The 14,363-nt window shown below is 35.9% G+C and overlaps 1 protein-coding gene across 1 annotated transcript in view; it reads right to left on the bottom strand.

Annotated features, from left to right (window-relative positions):
- The window catches only part of ARIH2 (ariadne RBR E3 ubiquitin protein ligase 2), a 66,682-nt gene that overhangs the window by 21,668 nt on the left and 30,651 nt on the right, over positions 1-14,363 (bottom strand). The window contains exons 4-5 of the mRNA XM_056805089.1: positions 5,636-5,703; positions 1,816-1,879 (exon numbers count right to left, since the gene is read on the bottom strand). Coding sequence (XP_056661067.1) covers positions 1,816-1,879; positions 5,636-5,703 — 132 coding nt within the window. The remainder of the gene's footprint in view (positions 1-1,815; positions 1,880-5,635; positions 5,704-14,363) is intronic.

The following is a 14,363-nucleotide window of genomic DNA, read 5'->3' on the forward strand; positions in this document are numbered from 1 at the left end:
ATGACAAGAATTCTGTCACAAACTCAAAGCAATATGCCAGAACACTAATATTTATGGACTGCCTAAGGAGATCCTAATTCTAATCAGAAAACACTAGAGAACAAATGACATGTTTGCCATGATTGTTTAAAATCCCACTTTGGCAGACATCAAATGCTATTGGTAAAGAGTACGTCTGTTCTGCCATTCTCTAAAACATAATTTCATGATCATTTTTCAAGTTAAATTTTTTTTTAATCTATGCAAAAATATGGATTGTCTCTTAGCAAAAGGTAGTTATGCACATTCCAAGGCATGTGGAAATTAGTTAACACAGATTTGCTCCTCCTCTTCCCCTTGCCACTAGAGATAAAAAATGCTGTGTGAAAATCATGGAATATCATTTTCAGGATGGACCACTTTCTGCAAGATTCATTTCACAATTTATCCTTATGTGGCAAAGAGATGATATACTTAAAACTTGTGTGACCTGGCTTTTCATTCATGTAAAAAACACATACTTTGTGAGTATCTAGGCACTGTGGAGGATGCAAAAATGAGCAAGAAATAGGTCTTGCTCTCACAGAGAGCACATAATCGAGTGAGGAACAGAAGACAGAAGTACACATATCCACAATACAAGGCAACACAAGAGAAGTGCTAACATGAGTAAAATGCAAAGTTCTATAGGAATAAGAAGACACCAAAAATTACTGCTACTGGCTGGAAAAAGGAATTAAATCAAGGAAACCTTCATTGCCTCTAATACAGACCCTGAAGGATGGGTATGATGGACTCAGCGGAAATGGGAGCAGAAATGAAGTGATCTATTTACAGGGGACAACATAAGCAAAGATACAGAGTGGGAGAGCACAAGACATGTATAGGAAACAATAAATGATCTAATTTGCCTGAAGCACAGGGTATACATACATAATGAAAGTGACAGAGAAAGATGAACATATTTCAAAGGATGGCATTAATTTATTCCCCATTTGCATGGAAAATATTTTTGTACAATAGCTATAATTAAAGATTAAGGCCTGAATTTGAAAGAGGAAACATCTTCAGCATGTCTCACTCTAAACAAAGTCCTATTACATTAATGGTGTTAAATGAGTCTCCAAATAGCAATATAAATTTAGAAAGAAGAGCTGTGGTCCTGAAAGAAGGAGATACAGACAGTTCTCATTTTACGTAAATTCATATTATGCAAATTCGCATCGCGCAAATTTGACTTTATGCAAAGAATTCTGAAAGAAATCCACATTCCAAAAAACTCACCTATGTTACTTTTACTATACAGAATTGTGTTCTCTCTCCACTCCTGCTCCACAGTCTTGAACCCTCCCAGCAAAAACCAACCTCCTAAAACCCTCCACATGAAAGCAAAAGAAGGAACATGCAGAGAGACCACCACTAGATTAGGGCTTGATTTGGCTTGAGACCTACGCCCTACTCCTCTGACCCACTGCACTTCTGGCCCCCTCATGTCTCTTCACCATCTGTGCTTATGTATTCTATATCTATCCCCCACCCCTGCATGCCACCAATCCTCTCGTCTGTGTTTGAACCTGTAAGATCTATGCAGGCCCCATGTAGCTGGCTCTGGCTCCCATGCCTTCTTTCTCCTGCTCTCAATTCTCTGTACCAAGCTCCAACAAGTCTTTGAACAGTATGCCAGCCCTCCTCCCTCCCCCAGGCATGAATCCCCTTTCCTGCTTCCCTCCCTCCCTTCCCCAGGTCATCAGGCAAATTTGCATTACATAAAAGCTGCTTTATGTAGAGGTCTGCTTAAAGGGCCACTTACGTAAAGGGAGAACTGTCTGTACTCACATGTTTCGATGGACTGGGCTGAACTCGGGCCTCAACTAACAGCTGAGCAGAATTAGACTTGTGTCTAAAAGACAAAAAATGGATTTTTTTTTTTACCTTTAGGAAAAGAAGTAGGAACCCAAACACAATCAAATATGTCTCTTTAAACAAAGAAATGGTGGGCCAAAAAGACTGAATAAACTGTATGGGGCTATAAAGAAGAAAGTAATATGTTTTTCCTTTTGGTTTCTAAACCATTCCTAGGAATTCTGAGTCTCAGTTCTCTCATCTGTAAAAAATATATATAATCCCTGTAATACCTCAAATGAGATAATGAATTTAAACCTCATCAAAAGTTTAAAAATATTTAAAGCATAAATCATGTATGTGAAAATCCAAGGATAAGTGATTTCAATAGTGGGGGAGGGGAGACTGTCAGTATGAAAAGTTCATTGTTGTGGATGGAAAACCTTTTATGAATTAGTATATGATATAACAGTTATCAAAAGCATGCAGTGACTTTTCCAGGTTCACAAGCTTCAAATTATCAGAACCAGGTTTTGAATGTTCTGGCATATATTTCTTTTTTCTTTCTTTCTTAACCTTTACCTTCCATTTTAGAATCAATACTGTGTATTGGTTCCAAGGCAGAAGAGTGGTAAGGTCTAAGCAATGGGGGTGAAGTGACTTGCCCTGGTCACACAGCTAGGAAATGTATGAAGCCAAATTTGAACCCAGGACCTCCCATCTCTGGGCCTGGCTCTCAATCTATTGAGTCACCTAGCTGCCCCCATTATATATTTCTTAAAGTTTTAAATGCCATTTTCTAAATTATTAAAAAAAAAAAACCTTTCCTAGGAAAAAGCATATTTTTTCTCCATTTTAATCTACTATGCTTTCAATTGTTTCCCTATACACTAATCTGTAATGAGATACTGCTTATGCAGTACTTTAAGCATTTTGAGATACAAAACTTAGAGAAAGTTAGTCTCTAAACTGCAATATTATGAATACAAGTAGAAGTAGAATCATTCCTAATGAATTATTTTTGCACCTTATTGAGTTGAAGATGCCCTCTTTCAAACAGAAAACTAAGAACCATTCTCACAGTGTTATTGGTTTTATTTCCAGTTTTAGTAACTCATCACACATTAACGTCAAGAGAGTTATTATGTCAACAATGTGATGTGTCTGCTAAAAAAACTAATGCATTATCAGTATACTTTGGTATAAACAGTCTCGATTATAGGAAATGGCAAACCTAACCAAACCCTAAAAAGGATTAGGCATAATAATACTTTCAGAGTGACACTGGTACAACTCAAGTACGTGCATGAGGCAACTCAGATGATGGTTTATAGTAGTACCTGGGAAGAGGGTGAACTGTCTCAAATCAATACCATATGAGAAAAGACAGAAGAAACTGATTATTTTTTATGTAGAAAAGACAAAGAAAATCCATGATAGTTGGTTTCGAATATTTGTCATATATAGATTAAAGAACAAAATTATTTTTCATGCTGTAAAAAGTCAGATTAGAACCTATGAGGGATGAGGGGGCAGACTCTGTCCAAACATGGGGAAGAACTTCCTAACTAATGTAAGTGGAGCTGTCTCACATTAGAAAAGGTTACCCCAAGAGATCACAGCATCTCTAATTTAGGGAGAAAAGGAAACTAAGGACATCTGGTGCCTCTTTTTCATTTTGTAGATGCAATGTAATGAAGCCCAGAAAGGCCAAATGGTTTTCTCAGTGATAGAGATACAAAAGAATATATGAGGGATTTGAATCCAGGTTCTTTAATATAAAATTTAGTGCTCTTTATTTCACAATAACATTTCTTTACATTAGAAGTTTAAATATTTAGTGTCCCAAAGGCTAGTTCTCAAAGATATTTTAGTGACTGATTGATTGACCTTTAAGGTCCCATTCAACTTTAAATTCTATGATTCTTTTTTTTTTTAAACCCTTACCTTCTGTCTTGGAGCCAATACTATGTATTGGCTCCAAGGCAGAAGAGTGGTAATGGCTAGGCAATGGGGGTCAAGTGACTTGCCCAGGGTCACACAGCTGGGAAGTGTCTGAGGTCACATTTGAACCTAGGACCTCCCGTCTCTAGGCCTGGCTCTCAATCCACTGAGCCACCCAGCAAAAAGTTAGAAACAGAAGTGTTGTCCACCACTTGGGGAATGGATGAACAAATTGTAGTATATGGTTATAATGGAATACTACCACGCTGTAAGAAACAACAAAAACAGGGTGAGTTCAGAAAAACTGGGAAATACTTATGTGATCTGCTGCAAATTGAAGTGAGCAGAACCAGGATAATAATGTATATAGTAACAGAAATATTACATGATCATCAACTATGAAGGACTAAACCATTGTCAGCAGATACATTTTCAAGATAACTACAAAGAACTCATTAAAAATGCTATCCACAACCAAACAAGGAACTGTTGGAGTCTGAATGTAGATCAAAGCAATCCATTTTCCCATTTATTTCTTCCATGAGATTTTTATTATCTATGTGATATGTCTACTATCATGACGAGCAATATGAAAATATGCACTGCATGAAAGTATTGGTATAATCTATATAAGACTATCTACTGCCTTGGAAAGGGGAGAAGGAAGGGAGAAAATCTGAATCCTAAAATGTTAGAAAACAATAGTCAAAAATTGTTTCTCCATATAACTGGAAAAAAAATAAAAAGAAATTCTATGGTTCTAAGGGAGACTACTACACTTAGCATTCTACAAAGAGGTGGGTAACTAGTCAGTCAGCAAGCATTTATTACCATCTGTCATACACTGTGCTAAGTGTTGAAGGTATAAAGAAAGGATAAAACAGTATTCAAACTTTTAAAGAAACCGAAATCTAATGGAGAAGACCACATGCCCACAGTTCTAGCAGTTGACAGAAGAGGATGGGGGTAGAAGGATGGAGATACAGGACTGAGAAAGGTGGGGTTTGAACTGAGTTTTCAAGAAAGCTAAGAGACAGAGGTGAGATAATAGGAAGAGTATTCCAGGCATGGGAAACCCAAAAAGGTATGGATCAGAAGAAGGCAACCCGTGCAAGGTAGGAAATGGCCAACATAGCTATAGAGGAGTTTGGAATCAAGTGTGAGAAGTCTGGAAAGGCAGGGAAGGGGTCAGGTAATGAAAAGCTTGAAATGCCACAAGAAGGGCTTTATATTAAATTTTAAAGGGAATAGGTTTTATAAAATTAAGGACCCTCTAAATAGCCTCAAAGAGGAGTATTAATCCAATGATAGCATTAAATGAATGTTGTGATCAAAACAAACATTACATAAGAAGCATAATGTAGAATCACAATTAGATTTCACTACATAATTTGATGACTCAAGAAGATCATCAATTTGGAATAGCATCATTTGTGATAAGACAGCTTCTAAGTTTAAAGAATCAGGCAGGGATGGTATATTAGTGATTCTCAAAACTAAGGGCAAACTTCACAAACGGTTTAAATGTGGCCAAGTAGATCTTCTGAGTAGCAATTTAAAACGAAAAACTGAAGTTTTCCTTTGATATTATTGCACTTATCTGCTATCCCTGGATCCTACACTCTGACCACTTTCTGATAAGAAAGTCCTAACATTCTTGCCATCCACAGAATGGACTCTGCTCTTAGGGGAGGATACAGCTGAAAAATGAAATGGCATTTCCAATAACTCCAAGTCCTACCATTTAAAAAGAAACATCACTATAACAGTGATTTTCTTGGTAATAAAAGAGAATGAAGTTAGTGGTGGCTTTGTTTTCACAATTGTAAAAAACAGACTAACATTTTTCATTTTTCACCCGAACACTTACCTTTCCAGTATCTCTGAGACTTGCCAGTGGAAATTAACTAATACAAGTTTAGCCACTGAATGAGACACCTAAAAAAAAAAAAAGAGGAAGAGCAATCAAACTAGGACCGTATCTTTCTAAGAGCACTAAATATTCTTAGATGCATATAAACTAACTTCTAGACCCCAGAAATCACACATGCAATGTGAATAATATTAAATGACTGTCATTGCTCTATGGGCACCACAGGAGTAAGAAAGGGTGTGCAATGCAAGGGCAAAGAATCAAGAAGACTCAGATCCTTGTCTTCAACTAAATTAAATGACTGTTTATTAAGAGCCTTCTATAAACAAGGTACTATATCTGGTTCTGTCACTAATTCTGATTGAGTAAGTAAACTTCCCTTCTTTCACTCTTCTTTTTCTGTAAAAATGTACAATCTGATTAAGATGACCGTTGAGTTTTCTTTTAACTATGAAGTGTGATAGATTTAGAAAGTCTATCCACCAAACACTTTGGTTAACTTTAAAAGTTTTTATTACATACTTAGGAATCTATCTGCCAAGACAAACACAGGAATTATATGAACAAAACTACAAAACACTTTCCACACAATTAAAAAAACTAGATCTAAACAATTGGAAAAACATTAATTGCTCATGGGTAGGACCAGCTAACATAATAAAAATGACAATCCTTCCCAAATTAATTTACATATTTAGTGCCATACCTATCAAACTACCAAGAAACTTTTTTACTAAATTAGAAAAAACTATAACAAATTTCATTTGGAAGAACAAAAGATCAAGACTATCAAGGGAAATAATGGAAAAAAATGTGAAGGAAGGGGGCTAGCAGTACCACCTCTTAAACTGTACTATAAAGCAGTGATCTTCAAAACAATATGGTACTGGCTAAGAGACAGAAGGGAGGATCAGTGGAATAGACTTGGGGTAAGTGACCTCAGCAAGATCATCCATGATAAACCCAAAGATTCCAGCTTTTGGGATAAAAAGTGCTGGGAAAATTGGAAAAGAGTATGGGAGGGATTAGGTTTAGATCAACATTTCACACCCTACACCAAGATAAATTCAAAATGGGTAAATGACTTGAATATAAAGAAGGAAACTATAAGTAAATTAGGTGAACACAGAATAGTATACTTGTCAGATCTTTGGGAAAGGAAAGATTTTAAGACCAAGCAAGAGTTATAAAAAATTACAAAATGTAAAATAAATAATTTTGATTACATTAAATTAAAAAGTTTTTGTACAAACAAAACCAATGCAACCAAAATTAGAAGGGAAGCAACAAATTGGGGGAAAAAACTTTATAACAAAAGCCTGACAAAGATCTAATTACTCAAATATATAAGGAGCTAAATCAATAGTACCAAAAAATCAAGCCATTCCCCAATTGATAAATGGGCAAGGGACATGAAAAGGCAATTTTCAGAAAAAGAAATCAAAAGTATCAATAAGCACATGAAAAAAGTGCTCTAAATCTCTTCTAATTAGAGAAATGTAAATCAAAACAACTCTGATGTACCACCTCACACCCAGCAGATTGGCTAATTAAAGGAAAGTAATAAATTTTGGAGGGGATGTGGCAAAAATGGAACACTAATACACTGCTGGTGGAGTTGTGAATTGATCTAGCCATTCTGGATGGTAATTTGGAACTATGCCCAAAGGGCTTTAAAAGACTGCCTGCTCTTTGATCCAGCTATACCACTGCTAGATTTATACCCCAAAGAGATCATAAGGAAAAAGATTTGTACAAAAATATTGATAGCTGAGCTCTTTGTGGTGGCAAAAAATTGGAAAATGAGGGGATGCCCTTCAATTGGGGAATGGCTGAACAAATTGTGGTATATGTTGGTGATGGAATACTATTGAGCTAAAAGGAATAATGGAATAATAATAAGGAATTCCATGTGAATTGGAACGACCTCTAGGAATTGATGCAGAGTGAAAGGAGCAAAAGACTCCTTATACACAGAGACTGATAACTGTGGTACAATTGAATATAATGGACTTCTCTACTAGCAGCAATGCAATGATCCAGGACAATTCTGAGGAACTTAGGAGAAAGAACACTATCCACATCCAGAGAGAAAGAACTGTGGGGGTAGAAATACAGAAAGAAAAACATGTGCTTGATCACATTGGTCAATGGGGATATGATTGGGGATATAGACTCTAAACAATCACCCTAGTGCAAATATCAATCACATGGAAATAGGTCTTGATCAATGACACAGGTAAAACCCAGTGGAACTGTGCATTGGTTATGGGAGGGGGTTGGAAGAGGGGAGAGAAAGAATATGAATCTTGTAACCATGGAAAAATATTCTAAATTTATTAAATAAAACTTTCCAAATTAAAAAAGTTTTTATTACAATAACAATTATATATATAATATAACAATAACCAAAAAAGAACATACAAAATAAAGGGGGAGGGGGAGAGAGGGAATCTATATATATATATCATATAAATCATATAAAATATTCAGCATCTTGGCCAAACAAAAGAACTGCTTGCTTTGGTTCCATCTCTAAGACCATGGATTCCTGTTACCTTTGTTTAAACATGCAGACATTCATAAACACACATCCATAATCTGCTTATCATTTTAGTTTTGTTAATCTTGCTTTGCATTACTTTATATAAGTCTCTATTTCCCATAATGTATTTGGTCATCCATTCCCGAATCATTAGCTATTATAATGTAGGTTTCAGTTGGACAACTTGCAATATGGTATTTAAACATTGAAGATAATGTAATTTGCCTCATGGCTGTTAAAATGGCTAATTTTTATACAATCATAGATTCACTTAAACGACTTTGGAATTCAGGTCTTTAAAGATCCTTACTATTCAACCATATCATTTTACAGATCAGGAAACTCACATTCATAAAAAAGGCAGTCGACCTGGCCAAATAATTTATTTTCTAGAATTATATATTTCAGAAGCATAACAACACAGAAACAAAAACTGTAAGGAACCATCTACTTGAGAAACTTAAAAGATGAAACATAATAAATAACAAGATAGTCACTTCAAGAGCTCTGTACTTCAATAATCAATGTCTTCCTAATTCAAGCCCTGTCTCAAGTGTTGCTTTGTTTACATCTCACATTTTACCTACTTCATAAAAAGATTTCTCTCCACTTCTGGAGACAAAAGGTCTCACATTTAACAAAATATTCAAAACACTTTTTTTGTAGCAATAAAAATCAGAGGAAGGGAAAAGATTAACTCTTTAGGAATGGTTAAACAACTTGTGGTATAAGAGTGTGATGGAATAGCATTGGGAAACAAATGACAAATTCAAGGAATTCAAAGAAACATGGGAAGACTGGTATAAACAAACACACAAAGGAGAAAAGGATCAGCAGAACCATGTCCACAATGACAACAATAATGCAAACAAAAATGACACCAAGACATTTAAATCCATAAGTTTAGCAACCAATCTCAGATGACAAAATACACTTTCCTTTTACTGCTAGGACCAGTATCTGAAAGGTTCCTTCCCACTCCAACATGGCTTAGGAAAAGGAGACAAAAAGCTCCTGGCTTCAGCTTAACAGTCTCTTGGAGTCTCTGGCTTATTAGGCAATTTCCAGGTTACCTAAAGGATCAGTAATTTCCAGGCAATTTCCAGGTTACCTATAGGATCAGATCCCTAAGACATGGTGGATATCTGAAGATTCCAGAAGTTACTACACTCCGCTCTGCTGAATAGATATTATCTGGAAACAAGAGGGGTTTACATTATCCTGTAGCCTTGTTGCTTATTTTTGCTATGTTGGGGCTAGATAAACTTCCATTTGTTAGATGTTCAATGGCAGGCATGCAAGGCAACAAGTGCCAGGCACTGTGCTAACTGCTGAGGATGGAGATACAAGGATGGGCAATCTCTGCCCTCAAGGAGCTATAGTCTAAGGAGGAAAGACGACTCATAAAAGGGAGCTGAAGAAGTGGGTAGGAGAAGAAAGCTCTAGGAAGTGAGAGAAGATTAAGGGTAAGAAAGCAGCTGAATTGTGGTGGAAAAAGTCTGAAGAGTAGGGAGTCAAAAGACTCCACAGTCAGGAGGAAAAGTGTCTCATTTCAGCCCAACATCAAATCTGAATTAATAAGATATAATGTCTGGCCTTCCCTTTACACGTTTCTGGTATGGAGGTGTGAGACTTACTTTCTAGTAAATTCTGAATCTCTAGACTCACAGAATTTTTGCTGACCATTTTTTCTTTGTTACCATGGGGTTTTCAAAGGATTCTTAACTTATATCTATTAATTTTTAGATATAATTTGATATTTATAGATATAATAATGACATTCCTCACCCACCCCTCCACTCAGCAGCTCAATAGGATTGCTTTCTCCCTCCCCAGTGTGGGGTAAGGGTTGGGGCAGGGCACACTCAACACTTGATGCAGGGGTGGGAGGTGGCAGGGCACAGCACTCTGTCTCTAAAAAGATCTTCATCACTGATCTAGAGAAACTAGGTAACAGAGTGGATAGAGTATCAGGCCTGGAGCCAAATGGGTCTGGGTTCAAATCTAGCCTCAGACACTTCCTAAGCAGTATGGCCCTGGGCAAGTCACTTAACTCCATTTGCCTAGTCCTTGCCCTGCTATCTTAGAGTAATTACTGAGACAGGAATGGTTAAAAAAAAAAAAGTTAATCCCCTGGGCTATGTGGTGGAGAACAACTGTAATTGGAAATAACTAATGTCAAAAATCAAAAGGCATCAATAAAATGTTTTTTAAAACCCACAAAAATAGGGAAATTGAAGGACATGCTTATATAAAAATGAACTGATTAGATTAAAAAAAAAAAGGCAGTGGAATAGTACTGTCCAATTAGAAAATCTGCTCCTTTCCCTGAGTGGAAATTCAGAAACTTAAGGAGAAATCCTAGTAAAAAAGTATATATAGACGAAGGAAGGAAAGACAGAAGTAAAATTGTCATGAGTATCTATCACACAGGAATGTCTCAAAGTCCCCACTGTCAATGAATTTACATCCTATTGAGATTCTAGACATATATTTAGATGAGGCAAAGAATATTATTAGTGGGGAAATCAGTTATTAGTTCCCATATAAGGTAGAAACTGACCCAAACCTTAAAGACAGCTAAGGTTTCTAAGCAGAGGTGAGAATGGATGAATTCTAAGCATTTCAACTTGGGGAAAATGTCAGACATGGGCTGGCAAATCAGGAAAATATCATATCCAAGATACACTTGGCTTTCAGTTGGGAATCTGGCAGATTCTGAAGACACAGTAATAGGAGAGTACATGACTGCAGGGGAGAAAGTACTGAATTTGGAACCAGAGGATCTGGGTTCAAGTTCAGACCTCATGACTTCTGTGACCTTGCTGGGCCTCAATGTGTGGTAAGTGAGGGGGGTAGAATGGATGGTCTCTAAGGTCCCTTCTGGGTCTAAATCTGTGACTACCTGAACCTCAAGAGACACCTGGGGTCAAGACAACAGTACAGCTAAACTAGATGGATTCAGAATTTGTGCAGTGAGAGGACTGGAAATGCTGATCAGTGTTAGCCTGGAGAGAGGTCTTCAGGATGACACTGTGACTCCGCTCTCATCTAGACAATGATCAGCATCTTTATCAATTATTTGGATGAAGACATAGATGGTATATTATCTAACTCAGATATGCATTAAGATAGAAGGCTAATACAGAATTAGGATCCAAAAAGATCTTAACAGGTTAGAATATTGAAGAAAACCTAATAAGCCAAAATTTAGGTTTTAAAAAAAATCAACTATACAAACATGGTTAGAAATCAATTCATATTTGTTTTTAGTTTTAATGTTATAGCCATCAAATTATTAAAGGGACACTTCATAAAACATGATAAAATAATGAAATTCATTTGGAGGAACAAAAGATCTAGAATATTAAAAAATAACAAGAGGTAGTATGAGAGGAAATAGTACTTTCAGACCTCAAACAAAGCAATAGTCATCAAAACCATTTGGTATTGGTTTAAAAATAGAAAAATAGCTCAATGGAACAGACTAGATAAGGAAGAATTAGAAATAATAGAACTCAATAAGCCAGAAATTGATAAGCCCAAAGAAAACAAATTACTTTAGAAAGAGCACCCTATTTAATAAGAACTCTGGGAAAACTGAAAAAATACTCAAGCAGAAATTAAGTCTATATCAACATTTTATACTATATTCCACAATAAATTCAAAATGGATGCATGTCCTGAATATGAAAGATCATATAATTTAAAAATCAGAAGAGAAGCAGGTCATATACTTTTCACAACTATGAGTAAGAGATGAATTCAAACAAAGAAGGGACAAATGCAACTACAAAAGAATAAGTGACTTTGATTTACATGAGCTTATAAAAACAAAATGCATCTAGGACATGAAAGAAAGCAGTTGAATAAAAAAAATCTTTGTACCAAGTTTCTGTGATGAATTTGGTAGTCAATATACATACCTAACAAATATAGTTAAAACCAAAAGCTATTCTCCAAAAGACATATAATTAAATGCCATAAACAATTTTCCTGTTCCCAACAACAACAAAAGAATTTCAAACTATTAACAATCATATGCAAGAATGCTCTAAATACAAATAACTTCAAGTGTAAATTGGAAGAACCACCACAAAACAATCAGAAGTAAATGTTACAATATTAAAAAGAAAAGTTTGGTCCGAAAGATGAGACAAAGAAATGTTCAGAGACCTCTGCAGAGTTATGTGTTCCACAGATGTGAAACACTGTATAAATTTTCAGATCTCCCCTCCAGTGAATTAATTGGTTTTGCCACCCCCCCCACTTCCTGTAAGTATTCTTTGTTATATGATGTAGCTCTTCGAGAGCAAAGAGAGATACCAAAGGAAATTTTGCAGATTTAAAAAAAAATCAATAAAATTTAACTTTTTAAAAAGAATTCAATTTTTATGGGGAAAAAAAGTGTTTCATTAAACTCATATTATGATTCAACAATGTGATGTGATAATGCAATCTTAGGATGGACTCATAAGACATATAGTGCTCAGAATAAATAATGCTATAACCTTGTTTTTCTCTGACTTAGGTAATTATCTGTAGTATCATATTATACCATACTGCGCACACACGCACACGCACACGCGCACACACACACACACACCCTCACACTCTCTGTTTCAAAACAAAAGCAGGAGGAACACATTTCACTGGGGTAAGAAGAGAAAATAGCCCAGGCAGCACAGTATCTTCAAGAACCAGAACTTGGTCGGCCCAAAACACTGCAACTCTGACTGCCACCAGAAGCAATTGCAGAATGTGAATGCACCCAGCCTAAGCCACTCTATAGGTATAGAAGGCAGGAAACTCTCAGGTAGTAGCAGAGTGCCTGAGCCTATAAGGGAGCAGAATTGGGGGCCAAGAACAACAGGAAACTAAACACTCTCATGTGGCAGCAGAGCACCTGAGGCAGCAGAGCCCAGAGCAGGGGACCTGTCCAGCCCAAGTCACTTGGCAGTGAACCAGCAGACTGGAACCAGACCAGTACATGAAACAACAAGGGAAATGGTAACATGAAATACTGAATATAGCTGGGAAAATGCTACAAACTTAGAAGAGGACAATAATGCTAAAAAGGAACTACTGAAGCCTCAAAAGGAAGTGTTAAAGGATATCAGAACTTGAAAAGAAGTTTAAAAATAAAATAAAAATTCAATAGCTTGGGGGGGCAGGAGAGAATGATTCACTAAACAAATCAACTCCTTAAAAACTAAAAATGGGGCAAAAGGAAATGGAGGCAAAAAATTAAAAAAAGCTATGCTATTTGAGGGCTGCTTGAAGAATTGAGGCTTTTTAGAGAAAATACATTTAATATGATGGCTATTTTTATATATGAGGAATTTTCATTAAAAAGAAATTAAGGCTTTTTCTCCTTAGTCTAAGAGAAAAGAAAAAGACTAAGAAGTAAAAGTCAGAGAAGAAGGTTTTTGGCTCAGTGAAAAGTAAACATCTCCAAATAACTGGAGCTGTTCAGAAATGCAATATGCTGCTTCAGGAGAGTAGTGAAGTCAGTGTCACTGAGATTTTCATGATCATTTTTCAAGAACATTTCACAAGAGAGTCATGCTTCTGGTTCAGGTTAGATTAGATGACACTTAGAGTCTTTTCCAACTCTGGGATTCTATATTAAACATTAAGACATGTATTAAGATCACTCAAAACAATGGCTCAAAAATTTTAATTTTTCAGATATGTTTATTACTTAATAATCAAGTTTGACAGGAGACACATTATTTTTTTTTATTGATTTTGGCATTTTCAGAGAACATATTCTAATATAAATCCTATATGCAAACCACTAATATCTAGCCCATTATAAAACAGTTGCTATTAAGACTGATAAAGTTTAGTTCAAAAGCTAACAAATCTCCTAAACGAAATATTATTTATAATCTGTGTTATTCACAAATATAACAACTGGATCTGAAAAAAAATTCAGACTCCTTTAAAATCAGAGGCTGAAATTCAAGTTGGGAAGAACAGTTAAACTGAGGATATAAAAGTAACAGTGGTTGGGCTTGAAGCTCATAGTAAAAGCATAGAATGTTAACTTATTCCTTAACTACAATTTTTTTTCTACTACAGGTCAAATCCTGGAGTATTTAGTATGGTTCATGGGAAGGACTGGTAAGCCAGGGCAGATAAAGGTAGACAATGAGAATTTTGCACCAACACATA

This window comes from Monodelphis domestica, chromosome 7 (genome assembly GCF_027887165.1).
Source record: "Monodelphis domestica isolate mMonDom1 chromosome 7, mMonDom1.pri, whole genome shotgun sequence".
NCBI classification, from domain to species: domain Eukaryota; kingdom Metazoa; phylum Chordata; class Mammalia; order Didelphimorphia; family Didelphidae; genus Monodelphis; species Monodelphis domestica.